Source organism: Hyaena hyaena, unplaced genomic scaffold (genome assembly GCF_003009895.1).
Source record: "Hyaena hyaena isolate Hyena2069 unplaced genomic scaffold, ASM300989v1 scaffold_32, whole genome shotgun sequence".
Lineage (NCBI taxonomy): Eukaryota > Metazoa > Chordata > Mammalia > Carnivora > Hyaenidae > Hyaena > Hyaena hyaena.
The window spans coordinates 5,278,474-5,300,509 of record NW_024080663.1 but is presented as its reverse complement, the minus strand read 5'-3'; the positions used below and the strand labels follow the sequence as shown (position 1 = coordinate 5,300,509).

Below are 22,036 nucleotides of genomic sequence, written 5' to 3'. Positions count from 1 at the left end.
AGATTTGAAACAGTTCCTGCTTTTTGGAAGTGTACAGTCCCTCTGGGAAGGTGCAAAGGGAAACAGTCTCCATGAAAATTTTTGTGCCTTTGCACCTGCTGTGACCTTCATCTGGAAACATCTCTTCCCAATCTGCACCTAACTTTCTACCCAATGTGACTTGGAAAGTTAGTCATTCTCCAAGAATTGTTTTGAGCATTATATTTCTTAGAAAATCTATAAGTTCCCCAGGCAAACTTAATAATGCTTCTTCATTTTCCTTACATTTAGTATGTTCTTCATTCTTTCAGCAGCTGTCATTGCATCCCTACTACTGCAGGCCTAGGAAGTGGAGGTACAGCTGTGAGCAAGACAGAGGCACTAGTGAGTGGGGAAAGAGGGAACAAAGAAATATATGTCAGATGGTGAGAAGTCCTGTGAAGAACAATAACGCAGATAATGACTCGTTGTTGCCATCTGACTAGAAAATGGACATCCTGAGGGTGGGGGCCGGGTCTTTTTCTTTCTGTGTCTCTCTATTCGGTGTACAGCCCCTAAATGAGCGCAGTGAATGTATCCTGAATCAGTTGAGTGGATTTGCATCAGCGCTGTAGTAAATGAGATAGACACACAGGAAGAAGTGGGTAATTATCAGCGCTATGTCAGTGAGGTGTTCTTCTCCTTTCCCCTGATCTTTGTGCTGTCAGAGCAGAAGCTGAGCCAGTGGGAGACATGGGCAGGAGGGATGTCAGTAGGACACATGAGCCAATTTTCTGGAAGAGACCAGTATACAGAATGTACTAGAAAGTCCAGCCCTTCCAAGTTGGGCCTGCCTCCTTTGGGAAATTATCCAAACCAGCTGGCCTGCCTGCCTTGAGAAACTGCCATGTATATGATCATGAGTGTCACCTTATTGTTTCAAAATGCTGTAAAGCTTGCTTATAGTATCTAGATTTATGGTTAGCTTCATGATGAATTTCCTCCAAGTTATATTGAGGATGTCCAGAAAATTGTCTCAGATCTCTGTGGTAGGATATATTAGGGATACAGGATGAATGGAGTATATATGTATGGTATACTGAGGAAGGTTGATTCATTCAGTTGTTCATTCAATAAATATTTATTGAATATTTACTCTATCAGACCCTGTTATAGAAGCTAAAGATAGAGCTTTCCTTCTAGTTTGGAGGCTAGAGGAGGCTAGAGGGTTAGGCATTAAATAAACTATATAAGTGAGTGCTATCGTACATTAAAGGTTGATAGATGGTATGGGGAAAGTGAAAGCAGAGGGGAAGAATGCAAAATGCTTAAAGGGAGGTACAATTTTAAGTTTGGTGAGTGGGGAGGGCCTCATTGAGAAGGTGATGTGTGAGCAAATATTTGAAGGAGGTAGGGGCAGAGCCATGAGGCTGTGTAAGGGAAGGGACCATGTTCTTGGCAAAGGGAACAGCAAGAGGCAAGGGTTCTGGGGCACAGCGGGCAGTCCCCTTCTGCAGGAATGGGGTGGTTGAAGGAGAGCAGGGGTCAGGAGGGGGTCAGAGAAGGCATGGGTTCACATCCTTGGAACTCATAGTCTTTATAGGGACTCTGGTTCTGGTCTGAGATGGGAAGTCATTACAGTTTTAAGCAGAATAGTTACATGATCTGACTTACATTTCAAAAGCAGTCATCTAGGGAGGAGATGATGCTGGCATCACACTGGACACATTGGATTCTGTGCCTATGCTGAAGGATTTCCCAATTTATTCATGGAGAGGTATGATGGAAAGAGATTTAGAGATAAGACTGAGCTGCCAGAGGATGGGATTGCCATTGGCTGAGACGGAGCAAGTCTCAGAGTCGAACTTTTCGGAGGAGATCACATCGGTTTTGATTGTGTTGACTGAGATGTCTTTTTCGGCAGCCAGATGGAGATGTCAAGTGGGCAGTTAGCTGGTCGAGACTATAGTTTATGGAGAGGTCCCAGGTAGAGATCTACATTTGGAGTTTTGGGAGCATGTAAATGGTATTGAAAACCATGAGAGTAGAATGAGTACAGATAGAGAGGAGTGGAAATTTAAGGACTATACTTTGGAGATCTTCAGTGGTAAGGGGTCCTGGAGCTGAGAAGGAATACAGAAATGAGGCTGTCTGGGAACAACCAGTGGGCAGGAGGGTAGAAAGTGTGCTGCCCTGGAGTGTGGGTGAAGGGCTTCAGGGATATGTGAGTGGTGTCCCGTGTATCAAATGCTGCTGCCTAGTGAAGTAAGACCCAAGGACTCACCACTGAATTTAGCAACATACAGGTGAAAAGAAACTGCTTCAGGGAAGTGAGAGGGAGTGGCTCATGATCACAGCGGGTTTAAGAGAAAGAGGAAGAAAAGAATTTAAAAGAGTAAGTAGAGACAATCTTAGGGAATTTGGCTACAAAGAGGAGCAGAGGAGGGGCATCTGGGTGGCTCCGTCAGTTAAGCGTCTGACTTCAGCTCATGTCATGATCTTGCAGTTCATGGGTTTGAGCCCCACATAGGGCTCTGTGCTGACAGCTCGGAGCCTGGAGCCTGCTTCAGATTCTGTGTATCCCTCTCCCCCCACCCCCTCGCTCTCTTGCTCTCTTTCTTTCTCTCAAAAATAAACATTAAAAAAAAAAAAGTAGCAGAGGAGTTCCTGACTGGCTCAGTCAGAAGACCATGCGACTTTTGATCTTGGGGTTGTGAGTTTGAGCCCCACATTGGGTGTAGAGATTATTTTAAAATAAACTTTTTTTAAAAAAAGTAAGAGGAACAGAGAGATGGCAAGGAAGCTGGAAAAGGAAAGTCAAGAGAAGGTTTTGTTAAAGACGAAAAATGGTTTAAAATGATTCGGTTGAGTGGAATACTTGAATGAAAGAAGAAAGGGGGAATATCGCTGAAAGCTATCATCAGTAGGTGAGAAGGGACATCCAGAAGAGGGTTAGCCTTGAGATCCCTGACTGTTTATCGTATTAAGTAGGGGCCAGGTTATGGGCTTGTGCTGATGGCAGGTAGCTGTCGGGGTAGGTACTGGCAGAGGTTTTCTGATTGCTTCAGTTTTCTCAGAGAAACCAGAGATAACATCACTGATAGAGGGTGATGATGGGGGGCAAAACCCTTAGAGGCTGAAGGAGAAATTAGGAACAGTCCAGAAGAAGGAGAGATGAATAGACCAATAATGCAGCATGTGAGTTCCTGTTAGTCACTCAGATAGTATCTCTTTTCTGATTTGTTTGCTTTTCTCATGTTCCTCCCTTAATGGCTGATGTCTAGCATAATTCCAACATACAGTAGATACTTAATAAGTATGTGTTAGGTCCAGACCTGGAATTCTTTCTACCTGTACTTCAGGTACAGCTAACCTGCCTTGAACGCACTCTTCCAACTGTCTTACCCGTTTAATCCTCAGAGCAGTTGCATGCATGGCACTCGAAGCCACAAGACTGGACAGGGTCACCAGGGGCGTGAGGAGTAGGTGTTAGGGTCTTTGGTGTTGAGACAGACCTTATAAGATCCCCTCACCTGCCCCAGGCTGGTCAGTCATTAGGGGGTCGTGCAGAGATACGAATCTCAGCCTGTGTGACTTAAGCCTCAGCCTATAACCACTGCCTCGAGGTTCATCTTGTCCACCTCTTTATCTTTACAATGAGAGAAAAGAGGCCCAGGTTGCTTACTCATCACGCGAATCACAACCGAGACTGGGACCAAGTCCTCTCCCAGGTCAGTGCCCTTTGCACCATTATCCTTGAGATCCATAATGTCTTGAAATCTATCTGAAGTCCAGTGCCCGTAAACACGTGTTAGCTACACATCGTAGTAGCTATGTTGTTAACAGTCCTTAGCAACAAAGCAGCTTGTCCTTTGAGGAGGGGCTCTTGCCTGCCTGCACTGACACAGTCATCCGGGAGAGGGCAGTCTTGTGCTCATAAACCCGCCTGCCCCACCCACAGGCTGTAGCCACTAGTGGCTAGGCTTTCACCCTGAAGCCAGAATGCCTGATTCTTCAGAACATGTTTGCCTGAAACTGTGGTTCTCAAGTAACAAGTTTGTCCCCCAGGTGACATTTGGCAGTGTCTGGAGACTTGGGCTGTTATAACTAGAGGATGGGAGGGAGGTTGCTCCTGGCACGTGATGAGTAGGGGCCAGGGATAATGCTAAATATCCTACAATATGCAGGGCAGCCTGCCCCCCCACCCCACCCCCCACCACCAAAGGATTACCTGGTCCAGAATGTCAGTTGGCATGTTGAGAAGTTGAGAAACTCTGCCCTAAAGGAAAGTCTGTAAACGTCCTGGTATAAATGAACCGGAGGAACAAACAGAAGATGGTTTAGACAAAGATATTCAAAAACGGCAGTGACCAGAATAACTTATGGGTCCTGCTTCTTTGGTGAATGCCCATGGTTTGAAGGCTTACACGAACCCTGACTTACGTTAGCCACGTACCGGTTGCTGTTGCCCCTCAGTGTGCAGAGCTTGAATGTATATGAATGTGCTCTTCAAGGCAGCCGAGAAGAGAGACCATTCCCCGTTAGCACCCAGGGTCTCTGCATTTACCTTTCATCTGTCAAAGAAAACATCCCTCTTGTTCTATGGGAACGTTCTCATCCCCTGAACCATGTGACGTGGTCGGCATGTTGTTGTGGCACCGCAGTCTATCCCCAGGAAATAGTGTGCTTGTTGGCTGGCCTCGCTTACCTCTGATATCCCTCGGAGCGATTTTCCACGTCTCCACTGACCTCATCTACCTAAGCACGTGTGTTAGTGGTGAGGGGTCACTTCCTTCAGCATTGGGAATGCTTTCCTAAAGCACACCTATTCGGAAAAGCATAACCATGTATGGGTGCCATGCCTGAAATGAAAATTGCCTCTACGCCAGAAAGAGCTCAGTGCTCCATAAAATAGCAAATTCTCTGTAAATCAAGCTGCCCCGCCATCTCTCACAGTGTGACTCGTGCTCAGCAGGACACAGAGCCTAAGGAACTAAGGGCAGCCTTCGTCAGTGGAGTGAGATTGCGCTGCCGTGGGATTATCTTCTCCCACTTCCTTTGCAGAGACCCTACTGTGAATGTCTCCAGGCATGTGAATTATGAACCTGAAATCGACTTATGCCTAAGAAAGAATATCTGAAACTCTCTTTAAATGTTGTCCAAGTTGTAGGTTTTGCCAAAGACTGAAGTGCCCATCTTCTTACTTAACAATAGTTTATTTCAAATACATGGTGGAGAACATCTAGAAATCAAACATAGCCATGGAGCTAGGCTTTGGCTTTACTAAATGCACACTGAGTTGAATTGAATTGCAGAGCTGATTCAAGGGTATACTTCCAGGGCTTCTTTAGATGAGGGCAAATAAAGCAGGGTATGGCCACGTGAATGGCAGAGCATTGTTGGGGTTACCACGCGGGTCTTGGTTTAATACAGTATTGAGTTCCTGAAACTTAATAAAATCATGACCACTTACAAAGTGAGATTTCTATGGACCAGGCCCTATTTTAAGCATTGACCACGCAATCTCACTCAAACTACCAGCAGGAAGTTAATTCTCCCTAAGGAGATGAACTAACTTGCCCTAGGCTAACGAGGAAAGGATAAAGGTGAGAAATGAACCTAGAATTTTGACACTGAAACCCAATAGATATTTTATTTTTTTAAACTTTATTTATTTTTGAGAGAGAGAGAAAGAGAGAGAGAGTGAGAGTTGGGGGGAGGAACAGAGAAAGAGGGAGACACAGAATTTGAGGCAGGCTCCAGGCTCTGAGCTGTCAGCACAGAGCCTGACGCAGGACTCAAACTCATGACCTGTGAGATCATGATCTGAGCCAAAGTCATAACACTTAACTGATTGAGCCACCCAAGCACCTCTCCAATAGATAGTATAAATGTTCTAGAAGAGTTAGTCCTTGAAATGAAACCTGAAGTGAATCCTTTGAAAAAAATGAAGACCTTGTCTCTTTTAGGAACTCTACATTTTTGGTGGAGCAAAGGTCTAGAATATAGTCCTAATGGCTTTGTGTGATTCCACCAATTTAACAAGTTTTATTTGTGTCACCAAGTGGTGTGGTAGAAAAACCATAGGTTTTAAAGTCGAATACGTCTGGGTTTATGTTCTCCGTCCACTAATCATGAGCAGTGAGACTTTGTGAAAGTTTCTTGACTCTTCCAAACCTCAGTTTCCATATCTACAAAGTGAAATGACCGCTGAGCACAGGTCAAGCGTCTCACAAATCGCCTACCCCTTTAGTCGTTATAAATATTGTTGTGGATATTATTCCTAAGTTAAAAGTGTGTTCTCATTTTTTAGTTTGTGCTCTGAAGATTTTCAATTACGGTGAGTGCTTTATTTTTTTTCTTTTAACGTTTATTCATTTTTGAGAGACAGAGAACATGAGCAAGGGAGGGGCAGAGAGAGAGATGGAGACACAGAATTGGAAGCAGGCTCCAGGCTCTGAGCTGTCAGCACAGAGCCAGACATGGGCTTGAACTCACGAATCATGAGATCATGACCTGAGCTGAAGTCGGATGCTTCACTGACTGAGCTGCCTAGGTGCCCTTACGGTGGATGCTTTAAACTTGACTTTGGCATCTGTGTTTCACCTAATGCCAACAGCCCGCCATAAGGAAGTGTGGCCTGTTGAATCATCTTCCGTGCCTAGGAAAACATTGGTGTAAAGCATGTTTGTGTTTTAAACTTTAGGAGCCGCACAGGTTATTGAAGGTGGCCGAGTGGAATACAAGCCTATTTTAGGCATTCAGTATATGTGGTGGTACCATTTGATCGGCCTCATCTGGACTAGCGAATTCATCCTTGCGTGCCAGCAAATGACTGTGGCCGGCGCCCTGGTCACTTGCTATTTTAACAGGTAGGTCTGGCGCGTGGCTCCTATTGATTTGTTTCCGTGCTTCGTGTCGGGTGTCACAAAACATATTTTGGAGTCTTAAAAGCGGGGGGTAGGAGTAAAAACTAAGGTAAAAATTGGAGCAAGATGCTCGTCTGGTAGTGAGAAGAAATAGTATACCTTAAATTTATCACATTTCCAAGCTCTTTCGCCTTAGTTTGAAAACTCAGAAGGGAGCGAAACAGGGGCATAAGACAGCTGTGTAGAGTTGAAAGACAGATAAAAGGAAAGGTTGACTTTGGTGAATATCCCTTCTAGTTGTCTTCAAACTTAAAAAGAATTACTGGTCTATTTGGAACACACATCAGTAAGTTCTGTGAGCATTATTTTATCCTTTGTAAAATGAGGAGAATGTTTTCTTGGAAAACTGTTTTATTTTAATGTTTGTTTATTTTTGAGAGAAAGAAGAGATGAGGAGTGCGTGTGTGCAGGGCCGGGGCAGAGAGAGAGGGATACAGAGGATCTAACACGGGCTCTGCACTGACCGCAGAGAGCCCAGCACGGAGCTCAAACTCATGAACTGTGAGATCGTGACCAGGGCAGAAGTCAGACGCTTAACTGACTGAGCCATCCGCGCGCCCCCAGAAAATAATTTGCAGTCCTAAGGAAATTGTATGTAACTGTAAAATGTAGTTTGTGTCTGTATAGTTAAGTACTAATGAATTAATGACTTCTTTGTTCACCATGATACTTATTTAAGTGTTTTCACCCCAGTACCTCATCAGAATTCTTGAGGACACCCTCTCCCCCGAACTTTTTACCTCGTTTGTGTGTGAGTCTCCATGCGGCAAAGATAAAACCGCAGGCAAACGGAGCAGGCCAGGACGATGGCAGGCTTGCGCTGACAACAGGAAGTTTACTCCCAATAGGGCTGCTCCTCCTCTAATCTTTCAGACCAAATGAGCAGATAAGCATGAGTCTTCATGGGGGTAAGAAAGTCAACCAGGGATGATTCATCCCAATGAGCAATTACCTCCCGACAGTAAGGAACACCGTGGGTTTTAATACAAGGGTGCTGTTTGGGAGCCTTCATCACTCCAGACTGTGGAATACACGCAGGGGCTGTAACCCTTGGCCTCGAGAACCTCTGAGCCCTTAGAGGTGGGTGGCGTGTGCTGCTTGCTCCTGAGTACAGGAGCAAAGATTATTTTCACCACATTGGCCAGCAGGTAACATCTGTGTGACAGCAGCAATTTTGTGTTATCTTAGAATCACCAAACCAATCACTTTCAGCGAGGGTTTGGGTGTGGACTTCCGGTGAAGCACATATCTGGGTCTCCTAACTCCTCCTCCTCCTCCAGCGCCCCTCCCCACAACCCGAAGGCATGAAAGGGGAGGCATGAACGCACCGGGACAGTAGGAAATGACGGAAAAGAAACGTCACCCAAATGGTGAAAGCTGAAGAGAGGATGGATGGGTAGCGACTGAGCAGACTGGACAGACCTCAAAAGGCCCGTCTCTGTGTGTTGGGAAACTAAGATACAGGCTGATACGAGCTACAGAAACCTAGAGAGGACCAGGAATTCAAGTGTGAATTGTACTTCTGAAGGTTAGCTACAGGTTTTCCTAAAGAGCAGGTGGGCTCCAGGGCCCTTCCTCCAAACCAGCAGAAGATAGGAGCTTTGCTCTCTGGAGAGGTAAACCAGAAAGCGTCTGGACCTGGGGTGTCTGCCGCAGCTGAGGCTGGGGGCAAGGCTGTGTACTGAAAGGAGGAGAGGGATAAGTGAAAGCGGGGGGGGTTCCTAGTGAGGAATAGTGAGGACCCTCCACCCACACTGCACCACCAACATGCATTCCATGGCTCAGCTCCTAAAATGTTGACAGCCAGGTTGATACCGTGCCCCCACCCCCACAAGAGATTAGAGGATTCTTCTTTGGAGAAATTACAAACCCAGAGTAAAGACCTACAGATAACCTGGTGGGGGGAGTGGGTCCCCCAGTGAAATAATTCCCTGACAGAACCAGACAGTGAAACCCACCAAGCACTGTCTCCCCTCATGTAGAACTTCCAGTTCTCTCTTTAGAGCCTCAGTCTTAAATCTGGATTGGTAGCCAGTGATTATTAAACATTCACAGAAAGCCTCTAGTAAAATAAAAAGTTCAAAATGAACAAAACAAACAAAGGGACTTTAGGGAAAATGGAGACAGAGCAGGCAGCAGGAAATAAAAACTACAAAAAGATGAACGATAATATTCTCAGAAAGAACAAAGAAATACTGCATCCATAAAATAAGCACCAGAAAAAAAGAATGAAATACCTCTTAGTAATTAAAAACAGGACTGCAAAAGTGAAATTTTTTCTATTTAAAAATTAAAGAATTTTTCCAGAAGGTAGAGCAAAAAGACAAAACAGAAGGAAAATAAAGAAAGGATTAAAAGTTAGAGGATACACTTTGGAGACCCAACACCTGACTAATAAGATCCCAGAAATAGAGAACAAAGGAAAAAGAAGGGAGGAAATTATCAAAGAAAATTTCCCAGAGCTGGAGAACATGAGTAAAAGGAAGGTCCCAGAACTTTCTAAAGGGAAAAATAGATCACAGGCAAAGATCAAGAACTAGAACGGGTTCTCATGTTCAACAGCAACTCTGAACCCAGAAGGCAATGGAGTAAACAAGGAGAGATTATTTCCTAATCTCAAATTCTATGCCTACTCATACTGTCAGTAAAGGATAAAGGAGAATAAAGTCATGTTCAGGACTGCAACATCCCAAAAGACTTTACTCCCCATACCCATTTTTAGGAAGGGTGTTCTGCTCTGAAATGGACAAGTAAAACAGGGAGGAAAATGAGTTTCAGGAAATGGGTTCCAACAGCACAAAGAAGAACAGGGAATTCCCAGAAGGGTAGCTATGAAGCAGGTATAAAAAACATCTAGGGGTGCCTGGGTGATTTCGATTTCAGCTCAGGTCATGATCTCACAGTTGTGAGACAGAGCTCTGCATCAGGCTCTGCACTGGGCAGATAGCCTGCTTGAGATTCATATTCTCTCTCTCTCTCTCTTCTCTTTCTGTTTCTCTCTCTCTCTCTCTGTTTCTCTCTGTCTCTCTCTGCCCGTCTCCTGCTTGCTTGCCCATGAGCACGCTCTCAAAAAAACAAAACAAAACAAAAAACCTAGTCTAAGGAGAAGCAGGAGAGCAGTGGACTCCAGGAGGCATGTCTCCAAGGTGGGGGCGGGGGCAGGGAGAAGGAAAAAAAGAAACTATGAGAATACCAGATGTATTTAAACATGCGGAGGATAGATTTACACTTTGGTGAAGCATTCAGTAAAGTCCATGGAAAACTAAGCAAAATAAAAAATGTGAAACAATTATTAACTTCAGGAAAACCCAAAAGTTGTATAGGAAAGGAATTATAATTAGAATACAGTACTTGGTTTATAAGTCAATAAAAATAAATACACAACTTTTTTAGAGAATATACTACTTAGATCAGTTGTGAATGTTACTTATATATGGATAATGTAAACACTAAATATTAACTAAAACATATTCAATGGTAAAAGGTTGAAAGTTTTTCCTCTAAGATCAGGAACAAGAGTGCCAACTCTCACCACTCCTATTCAATATAGTACTGGACGTCCTAGCCAGAGCAAGAAAAAGAAATAAAAGGTATCTAACTAAGAGAAGAAGAAGTCAAATCGTCCTTGTTTGCAGATGATATGATCTTATATAGAGAAAAATCCTAAAACCTTTACTAAAAAACTGTTAGAACTTATCATTGGATTCAGGAAAATCGCAAGATACAAAATCAACATACAGAAAACCATTGCATTTCAGTATTCTAGCAACGTGTTGGAAAAACAAAACAATCCCATTCACAAAGCATCAAGAACAATAAAATACTTAGGAATAAATTTACCAAGGAGGTAAACAATCTGTATCCTGAAAACTGTAAGACTCTGATGAAAAAAATTGAAGAAGACACAAATAGACATTTCATGTTCATGGATCGGAAGAATTCATATTGTTAAAACACCCATACTGTCAAAAGCCATGTACAGATTCAGTGCATTTCCTGTCAAAATTCCAATGTCATTTTTCACAGGAAAATAAAAGCAGTTCTTAAATGTGTGTGGAATTAAAAAAGATTCTGAATTGCCAAAGCAGTCATAAGAAAGAAGAACAAACCTGGAGGCATCACACTTCTTGATTTCAAATTATGCTTCAAAGCTATAGTAATCAAAGTAGTGTGGTACTGGCATAAAAATGACACATAGATCAGTGGAACAGAATCAAGAGCCCAGAAAGGGAAAAGGATAGTCTCTTTAATAAATGGTGTTGGGGAAACTGGTAACTCCATACAGAAGAATGAAATTACATCCCTATCTTATATCACAAAAAAATTAATTTGAAATGGTCTAAAGACTTAAACATGAGGACCATAACCATAAAACTCCTAAAGAAAACATAGGGAAAAAGCTCCTTGACATTGGCCTTAGCAATGTTTTTTGAATATGACACAAAAGCATAGCAACAAAAGCAAAAACTGGTAAGTGAGACTATGTCGAACTAAAAAGATCTGCACAGTAAAAAAGAAAAAAAGAAAAGGCAACCTATGAAATGGGGGGAAAACATTTGCACATCAAATATTTCATAAGAAGTTAATATCCAAAATATATGAAGAACTCCTATAATTCAATAATAACAAAAATTTCGGTCAAAAACTGGGCAAAGGAACTGAGTAGCTATCTTTCCAAAGAAGACATACAAATGACAAACAGGTACATGAAAAGGTGCTCAGCATCACTAATCATCAGGGAAATGCAAATCCAAACCACAGGGAGCTATCACCTCACACCTGTTAAAATGACTGTCATCAAAAAGATAAGAGATAAAGAGTGTTGGCAAGGATGTGGAGAAAAGGGAGCCCTTGTGCACTGTTGGTAGGAATGTAAATTGGTACAGCCACTGTGGAAGAAACAGTATGGAGTTTCCTCAGAAATTAAAAATAGAACTACCACATGATCCTGCCGTCCCACTTCTGGGTATATATCGAAAGGAAATGAAAATAGGATCTCAAAGAGAAATTTGCACTGCCATGTTTTTTGCAGTATTATTCACAATGCCAAGCTATGGAAACAAACCAAATGGTAATCAATAGATGAATGGATAAAGATGTGGTGTATACACACACACACACACACACACACACACACACATACACACACACACACACACACACTGGAATTTTATTCAGTCATGAGAAAGAAGAAAATCTTGCCATTTGTGAAAATATTGGATCTTGAGGGCATTACGCCAAGTGAAATAAGTCAGAGAAAGAAAAATACTATATTGATCTCATTTATATGCAGAATCTTAAAAAGCCAAGGGGTGTCCAGGTAGCTCAGTCGGTTAAGTGTCCAACTTCGGCTCAGGTCATGATCTCACAGTTCATGGTTTCAAGCCCCACATCGGGCTCTGTGCTGACAGCTATCTCAGAGCCTGGAGGCTGTTTCAGATTCTGTGTCTCCCTCTCTCTCTGACCCTCCCCTGCTAACACTGTCTCTCTCTCTCTCTCTCTCAGAAATACATAAAATGTTAAAAAAAAAAAAAAAAGGCCAAAACAGTAGTTAGTGGTGACTAACAGAGGGGTGCACCTCGGGGAAATGGGCAGATGTTGACTGAAGGGCACAAACTTCAATCAACATTGAGATGAATAAGTTCTAGGGATCTAATGTCCAGCATGGTGATGATGGTTAATAGAACTGTATCATATACTTGAAATTTGCTAAGAGGAGCACCTGGGTCACTCAGTTGGTTAAGTGTCAGTCTTCGACTCAGGTCATGATCTCACTGCTCTTGAGTCCGAGCTCTGCGTCGGGCTCTGTGCTGACAGCTCAGAGCCTGGAGCCTGCTTCAGATTCTGTGTCCCCATCTCTCTCTGCCCCCCTCCCGCCTCGCACTCTGTCTGTCTCTCTCAAATAAATAAATGTTAGAAAAACATTAGGAAAGAAATTTGCTAAGAGCATAGAACTTCAATGTTTTTATCACGATAAACGATATAATTATACGACATAATGGAAGTGTTAGCTATTGCTATGCTGGTCCTCATGTTGCTGTATACAAGTATCGGATCAATACACTATGCAACTTAAACTTACACAATGTCATCTGTCAATTATATCTCAATAAAGCTGAGGAAAAAACTAAAAACTTCAATATAATTATATTGAGAAGGGGAGAATGGTAGGATGTTTAGGTTGTATGAGAGAAACAATCAACAAACATCTTTCAAAGTGAGAAGTCAGTAGATAGTATAAGAGGCTGAAAAAAATAAGACCTGACAGAAAGAACATGTCATTGAGAAGCATATGGGGAGAGTTTCAGAAGAAAATAGCTAGAATATTACCTCTAGGGAAAGAAAATTAGCAGTGGGGAAAGCACACTGCTATCTTTCCTGGTTAGCCTCATGCTATTTGACTTAAGTTATTTCACATATTACTTTGGGGGCACCTGGGTGGCTTAGTTAAGTGTCTGACTCTTGATTTTGGCTTGGGTCATGATCTCACAGTCATGAGGTCGAGCCCCAGGTCTGCTGCAGAGTCTGCTTAAGATTCCCTCTCTCCCTCTGTCCTTCCCCTGCACATGCCCTCTCTCTCTCTCTCTCTCTCTCTCTCAAAAAGATATTTCACTTATTACTCTTTTTTAGAAAAAATGTTTTATTTATTTCTGAGAGAGAGAGAGAGAGAGAGAGGGAGAGGCAGGCAGCATGAACAGGGGAGGGTCAGAGAGAGAGGGAGACACAGAATCTGAAGCAAGCTCCAGGCTCTGAGCTGTCAGCACAGAGCCCGATGCGGGTCTCGAACCCACAAACTGTGAGATCATGACCTGAGCCGAAGTGGGACGCTTAACTGACCGAGCTATCCAGACGCCCCTCACATTATTTTTACTTTTATAAAAATAAAACAAAATGCATGATGATTGACTTAAGCACTGTTTGTTTATTAAAGAGTACTGCTTTCTTTTTTTACTTTGTGCCTAATTTTGAAACCTTATGGTTTTTCTTTATCTCAAGGTTCACAGTATCTCATTTTAGCCTCAGGGTAAGGAGTAAATACAACCAGAGTGCATTCACCTCTGTGGTTCCTTTAAGCAGTCAGAGGGCCGAAGAGTTCATACAAAGACCATCAAGTACCAGGATATGGCAACCTGTAAAATTTCTCTTTTACAATTGTTTGCTTGAAGAGGGGTCAAGGGAGAGCCATGAAGATGTGGCTGGGGGTGTGATAGGAAGGAACTAGGATCCTGCCATTTGGAGAAGGGACACTTGAGGCATGACTTCATCATCACTCTCAAATACACAAAAGATGGTTCCCAGCTGCTCTCGATTTGCTGAGAAGGAAGTGACAAAAATGGGTTAACAGCCGAGCTTGTCCAATTTAGCTAGGGGACAGACCGATTTCCTAATCCTAACAGGAGTTTCCCAGGACAGCTAGAGACTCCTGTTCTCCATAATAAAGACAATTTCCTTTTTCTGTAGAATTGGAAAGAGGAATTTTGCTGCAAGAAACCTCAGGAAAGGAGGGTCTCTTCAGGGACCACGCGGTGCCCCTTTGCTTGGGACCAGATTTCCATTGGAGGCCATCCCTCCCATTTATGCCCATCCTTGTCCAGGAGCCCAGCACAAAGTCCATTCCCCATCCTGATGAAGAGTTTGCAGCACGAGGCTGGATCTAATGAGCTCAGACTTGCTTCTAGGGCCCCGAAGCTGCTGGCCTGGCCTGATGCTCTGTTACCCGCAGGACTGGTAGTTGCAGTACCGTGCTCGGATATCATGAGCCGAAGCCGCTACAGGACTTGGGTGGAGGGGGCCAGTTCGCGCTCTGTCCTGCAACGTGAGTCACTGTGGCGTGCTGGCGTCTGGCTCCCTTGCACAGGGCCGGCACCGTTAGCACTCAGGACAGCCGCAAGTTTAAAAGAAGAGGGGAGGGGCGCCTGAGTGGCTCAGTTGGTTAAGCGTCCGACTTCGGCTCAGGTCATGACCTCACGGTTTGTGGGTTCGGGCCCCACATCGGGCTCTATGCTGACAGCTAGCTCAGAGCCTGGAGCCTGCTTCAGATTATGTGTCTCCCTCTCTCTCTGACCCTCCTCTGTTCACGCTGTCTCTCTCTCTCTCTCTCTCTCTCTCTCCCTCTCAGAAATAAATAAAACATTAAAAAAAAAAGAAGAAGAAGAAGGGGGGGCTGGGCTTGTGCGGCACATCCTGGAGTCCCCTGCTCTCTCTGCTACCTCCGAGGTCTTCCTCGTGCCACGCCCACTGAACCGGGTGGCAGGGGCTCCCCACGCAGCTCCCTCACAGCTCATCGCTGGGTGGCCCGATATGCCCCCGCTGCATTGCCGTCAGTGCCGTCCCACAAGCCAGTTCTCCAAATACAAGGACATGCAGAGATCAGGGTTATTGCAGGCCTCGCCAGATGCACTCCGTTACTCTTCCCGAGGGCAGGCTTTGCTGGTTGTGAAGGAGACGGACAGGAAGGCCCCAGCCACAGACACAGCAGGGAGGGATGACAGCGTGATGCTACCTTTGAACATGGAGAAAGGTCTAAGAAGAGAATGTGGGGGCCTCAGAGGCACTCTACTCATTTAACCCTTTTCTGTAGGGTTTCTAATTTAGGGGGGCAGGTATCGAACGACTCCTGGCTCCACGATCCGGCCTGAGTTTAAAGGGCCACCTTTTGAAGTTGTCTCTCTCATCACATGATGACCCAGCTTCTGGAACTTCTGCATCTTCTTCTAACCAAGCCCCGGAGAGCCTGGCGTGAGAGCCGGGATGTGTCATGGACAATGGCAGTGACTCCGCCTGAAATGGTTAATCTCGTCCCGGCCAAACCTTCTCAGGCAGAGGATACTCAACCCAGACTTCAAACCCCGGAGGACCAGACTCCAAAGCCTCCATTCACAGTGGCCCAGGCATCATTTGTTTCCCTACCAGATGGAAAGCAGGTGGTGTCCTCTAGTCCCCGCACCCTCTCCTGAGCACGATAATAAGTTCTGAGGCACATAAATCTCCTAAATGGAAAAGTAAACATTCTTCCTTTAAAAAGAAGAAAAAAAAAAAAAGCTGAGGAAAGGGGAAAAAATGTGTCAGATTTTCCTGGCCTGTATTAGCCTCCTAGTTTATCAGATCAAAATGAATTCGTATCAGCAATAGCTTCCTTGGTATTTCCTATTTTCAATAATATTGAGTTGCACCACACAGCACTCTTTTTGTGGGATGATTGGATTACAGTTCCTCGGCTCCCAATATTACTTTTCATGTTCCCTTTTCCTTCCTGGATGATTTCAGTAACAGCAAAATACAGCCATTGCCAATGCTGGAGACATTTCTGGCCGTCTTCCTTTTCTCCCTCAAAACCTAGGCTCTTGTCAAAACCTTAATTCACAGTGACTTATTAGCAACCGGAGCAAGTTGTAGAATGATCCATTATGAAGAAACCAAGCTTCGCTTGGAATCCGTGCGGTGGCTTCTCGGAAAGAGGCTTATTTTCTAGAACTGGCACCAGCGGGAATTCAGAAGGTCAGGGGAGGGCTTGCAGCGGCCCTGCCTCCTTTGTTTTATCTTTCAGGTTTGGGGTAGGGCGGAGGCTGTGCCCCTTCTGTTCCTGAAATTTTCAGTTTGTTCTCCCCGCTCCACGCCCCCGCCTGTGAAACTGACTTTTGCATTCTTGGTTGCTCTGTCATGACAAGTTGCACAAATGATTCACACTGAAGTGACCTTTAACAAGCAGAGCAGAAATCAGCTGGATTTGAGGAGCCGAGAGCTGTGCAGAAGCCAGAATTTTCTGTCCCTTAACGTTAAACTGGAGCTCTGTGGCTGCCTTTCCCGGTCATGTGACTTTGGTGGTGGTTTTAATCACCAAGCTAATGCTGGCAGTATTTACACACGTAATCAAAAACTTGGAAATTATTATATCATCAGGCTTCTGAAAATGAGATTTCTATGTAGGGTGACTTAAAGGATTGGTGGAGGGGGAGGTGTCATAAAGAGGGAAACTTGTTTATTTTAACTCATCAGTACCTTTTTTTTTGTTTTTGAATTTTCTGTTCTGTTTGTTTGTAGCATGGAGTGTCAGGAAAGGAGTCAGTGCAAGAAAGAATTTAACCTTAGCCACCAAGGAGTATAAAAGTTTTGCCAAATGCATATTGCATTACTGCTTTATAAATGTTAGTACCATTGATGATTTGAACCAGAGAGAAGTCTTAAATGGTGTTTTTTTAAATGTTGCCTTTTTCTCCCTGTTCCCAGAAATAAAAGTGACCCTCCTGACCGCCCAATCCTTTGGTCTCTCTCCATTCTTTTCTGCTACCATCAAGGAACAGCCATAAAAGGGTCATTTTTAATCGCTGTGGCCAGGGTTCCAAGAACTGTTCTCAAGTACCTTTCCAACACTCTGAAAGACAAGGTAAGGCAGCTCGGTCATGCATATTGCAGGGGGTGTTTGAACTGCAGAAAAGTTAATCACTGGAAAACTATAGCAGGTCCCTGGGCAGGAATGCGGACCTATGACAATGGCCATTCGGCAGGCTCCTTCAGCTCCCAACCCCACGTGGCCCCTAGCAACCTTTTCTCCCCTGCCTCAGTTTTGTTGACGGTTTTGTTTGTGGGGTGTTTTTGCCAACAAGCTGGTGGAGGTGGGGTGGCAGGGAGTTCTGCGTTAGCTGGGTTTTTTTCTCATACAAACGCTGAACAACTGGGAGGAATTTTTCCAATGAAACTCAGACACGTGTTTGTGGGCGTGTGTCATGCTTTTTTTTTCTAAATAAGAAAATATCCTACAAGATAGGAGTAATATTTGTTTCTGTTTTAATGCTAAAATATTCCTCACTTTTCTGTTTCCTAGAAGTGCCGTGGGAAGTGAGGTGTGTGTCTATGAGGGAAGGAGGGAGCTTTAATGAGTGAGTGTGAGAGAGAGACAGAGTTGTGAGAGAATGTAAGAGAAAGGATGTGTGTGAGAGAGAGTCTGTGAGAGAATGTGTGTAAGTGTGTGTGAGAGAGCATGTGTGTGAGAATGTATGTGTGAGAGTTTAAGAGAGTGTGTGTGAGAGGGCTATGTGTGAGTGTGTCAGAGTGTGTGTGAGAGAGACAGAGAGGGAGAGAGAAAGAAAATGTTCTTAAGAGTGAGAAATGGACAAGTTGACCTAAATCTCAGCTCAAAAGACAGAAAACTGTAGGGCTTTTGTGCCTGGGGGTTTTTCTCCTCCCTGGTTTTTATTTCCGTGCACATTTGGTTATGAATGCCAGTGGAAACCAGAACACCAGGAAAACAGCTGTTCTCATGGTATTTCTGGCCTGCCAAACAAGGGAAGGCTGGACTTTCCCCAACTTTTCTGTTCTCACACAATGTTAATCTCCCCCATCCCCACCTCCGTACTTGTGACTTGGTCAGAGTTTCACAAGGTTACCTGATTCTAACCTTTTGGGTTTAACTATGTGTCCTTGGTAAATTAGAAACATTTTTTACTATATTTTAAATTGCTATTTTTAAGTCCCTAATTAACATTGAAGATTAGTTTATCAATTAGGGATAATTGATTGAATTTCACATAAAATTTCTAGCTTCCTCATCGTGAAGTTCATGCTAAGAAGCTACCCTGATCATAGAGTATTTTCTGGTATTTCTATAGAAAGGTTACATTGTAGATACTGATTACCCAAATTAAAAAGAATCAAGTTTGGGGCGCCTGGGTGGCTCAATCAGTTGAGCATCTGACTCTTGATTTCAGCTCAAGTCATGATCTCATGGTAAGTGGGTTCGAACCCCAGGTTGGGCTCTACACTGACATCTCGGAGCCTGCTTGGGTTTCTCTCTCTACCTCTCTGTCTGCCCCTACCCCTCTCCCTCAAAAATAAATAAACTTTAAAAAAATAAAAAAGAATCAAATTTAACTTTTTGGAAATAAATCTTACAGTGAGGTTTTCAGAGCTACATTTTGAGTGATAAAAAAACTATGCATTTTGGTGACTTAAAGAGGCATTTCAGTTCCAAGCCAACTCTAGCTACTCTGGTCCCCGTACTTTCCAATTGATCCTTCAACCTCCAGAAGAATTCTTTTGAAGAACAAAACAGTTTTCTTTTTATCTTAAATATATTTATTGTATGCATCAGCAATAGACAATCACAAATTATTGCGCAGTTAGGGGACCTCACCATCCTTCCTAGAGCAAGACACCTTAAGCTCTGGGGCAGCAGCCTGCCCTAAATGTCAAAAAGGAATCAGTGGACTAGTCTTTTTGGCAGAGGTCTAAAGATTATTTATCACTCCCGACATCCCAAAAGGATCCATGGGCCAACTCCCCTTCAGTGATGTCCCTACTGGACAAATGTGTCCTGTCTTAAGTTAAAAAGATACGGTTTTGCTCAGCAGTATCTGAAACCCATACTGTGTCTACAATTTAAACACACCACCCAGCCACTGCATGATCTTCCCGACGTGAAATGGCTCGTTCAAACCACAGCCAGGCTGAAAAGCATTCAGATAAAGTTTCACCCAATTGAATTAACACTGGGATGAGAAAATGTCCATATAAGGCTGACTCCTGGGGTCCTCAGAGAGCACTATTTCAGGATTGTTTACAGGGATTTGTGTTTTGTTTTAATCTGGGCAGTGGGTGGGACATATTCAATTACCCCTCCTCCATGAGTTTTATTAAATTATTCACTCTTGAGTTATACGCATGTCCAAATTATATTTCAAAGGACTACTTTGTCCCTTGAAATTTAGCCCTGGAAGTCTCCGTATAGATTGTTTTTGTTTTCAGAAAAACTTGATTCTTTTTTTTTTTTTATGGGCACATAACTAGTATTTACAATGCATTGTTTTATTGTCTTTGGGATGTGAATTTTTATGAATACAAACTGGTTTGAGAAAGCAAAGTTGAATTGACGACACTTAGGGGAAGATGGAAAGAGATTTTTTGTGTGTCTTACTAAAACCAGAAGGCTTAGCTTACCTTTGCTGATATAGACTAACCCCTATCCATTTTTGCTGAGGTCAACAGCAGTCACAACAAGGTAAGCCCACAGGAGAGACGCGTCACTCATCAGTGATAATAATGGCAATAATTAGTAGCATATGCTGAATAGAGGACTTCTCCCACACTGACTGAGAATTGCTACCATGCTTCCCCCTGTGCACGGAGCTCAGATAGAAACATACTGTGTGTCTGCAGAAACTGCCTGCTTGCTTCCTTCGTGTGCTTCTGACTCTTTGTTTGGTTTTGTTTCTGATCCCACCAGCATAGTACGTGGTCGAGGTGCATGTTCAGATGCTGCTCCTGCTGTTTCTGGTGTCTTGACAAATGCCTGTGCCATCTCAACCAGGTACGCACCCTACTGTGTATCCCAGGACCACAGAGGGGCCCTCGAGTGGACTCCATCTCTCAGCTCAGGGGTTAGCAAACTGTTCTGTAGAAGGCCAGATTGTATAAATATTTTAGGCTTTTGGGCCATTCAGTCTCAGTCGCCACTACTCAATTCTGCTGTGGGCTTGAGGCAGGCACAGACAAGATGCAAATGAGTGGGCGTGACTACATCCCACAAAACTTGATTTATGGACACTGAAATGTGAATTTCATATAATTTTCACATGTCAAGAAATGTTATTCTTCTTTTGATTTTTTTTCAACCGTTTTGAAAATGTAGTAGTTATTCTTAGCTCTGGCCAGAGGACAGCAGGCTGCCTGATGGATCTGGCTCCTGGGCTATAGATTATAGATCGTTACCTTAGAATCTTAAGTCATTAAAGCCATTCTTCAAATTTGGAAACAAATGTGTTTCTCTTCTCAGAAATCAAAAGGGGGAGGAGCCTTTAGAAATTCCAGGATAATGAGTATGTGTCAACTGAGAGCTAATTTTCAATGTCTTCTTCAAGAACTATAATTTTCCTAAAATAGGAAAAGAATTGCCTCTCTGATTTTTATATATTTCACCAGCTTTTCCCTTTCAAGCTATAAATATTCCTTTAAAAAGCAGAAAAATGATATACTGCGATTGTTTGAATTTCAGATGTTTCTTTCTCGAGTCTTTCCAATTGATGGAAATTTAAATATATGTTATGTTTTTCTGTAGATAATTTAGGAAATTAATAGCCCTTAGTCAAATTTATACAAAGCAGTATTTTTCTAAGTCATCAGGCTGTTTTATAATTTAAAAGTCCACAGAAAACTCACTTAGCCAAGTATTCCTTATTATTGCCTCTCTTCCCAATAAATATACCAGCAGAAGTAAAGGGACTAATTAGACCATCCATGTTTAATGTCTTATACAAGTGGTTTGACAATACCTTTCACTGTTGGGGGGAAAGTGTAATCTTCTTATAGTAAAGTTCTATTTTTAAGGCTCTTAAGACTCTTGGAGTTCATCTTAGATTGTATTTAGTTTTCACTTGATTTGCTGTAAGCCAGCATGCATAAAACACACAAAAATACCAAACAGCACCGTTCAGAATGGTGTTTGTAGCAAGTGAAACCGAGTCCTATGAACATCTTGTCGTGGATTGAATATGCCAACCTCTCTCTTCCTTGAACTGTGTGCACATATCTAGACACTGACTTATTCTGCAGAGATTCTGAGATACTTTATAAAAATACACTAATTATAATAAAAAATATATATGTATGTATATGTATATAAGTATTTTATTATATATATAATAATGTATATGTATATATGTATTTTATATATATAATAAAATATATATATATGTATGTATATGTATATATGTATTTTATATATATATCTAAAATCCAGGCTAAGAAACATATTCTCTCATCTGAGCCAGGAGTGGGACTCCACTGAAGGTTTCATTTGAAGACAGGGCTCTGCTGCTAAAACCTACTTGTAAACCACTATTCCATACCATGTTTATTTCCCCTGCCTTGTTATCCTAAGGGACATATTTTCTGCATTCCGAAATTTCACCACCTCATAGTAACCCGGTACCCTTTCCCTTGGGAGTTCAAAATGTTCCCAAGATCATAAGTAGCACTGGTATTAGCCACATCATAATTACCGTTATAAAGGTGAGGGACCCTGTAACAGGTGTACAATGAGAGTGACTGTCCCTGAGTCACAAAAAAGCTCAGCTAGCCTTGATGCAGCTCGTGGTGAATCAGTGTCACAAACAAGGATAGGTCCTTCAGGTCCCGGTCCCGGTGCTGGTGTAGCA

At 43.0% G+C, this 22,036-nt stretch overlaps 1 protein-coding gene across 4 annotated transcripts in view; it reads left to right on the top strand.

Moving 5' to 3' along the window:
• SLC44A3 (solute carrier family 44 member 3) overlaps nt 1-22,036 on the top strand; it is a 99,582-nt gene that overhangs the window by 46,176 nt on the left and 31,370 nt on the right. For all 4 annotated transcript variants that reach the window (XM_039228450.1, XM_039228448.1, XM_039228449.1 and 1 more), the window contains exons 10-12: nt 6,665-6,830; nt 17,115-17,271; nt 20,107-20,190. In XM_039228450.1, the coding sequence (XP_039084381.1) occupies nt 6,665-6,830; nt 17,115-17,271; nt 20,107-20,190 (407 nt within the window). The remainder of the gene's footprint in view (nt 1-6,664; nt 6,831-17,114; nt 17,272-20,106; nt 20,191-22,036) is intronic.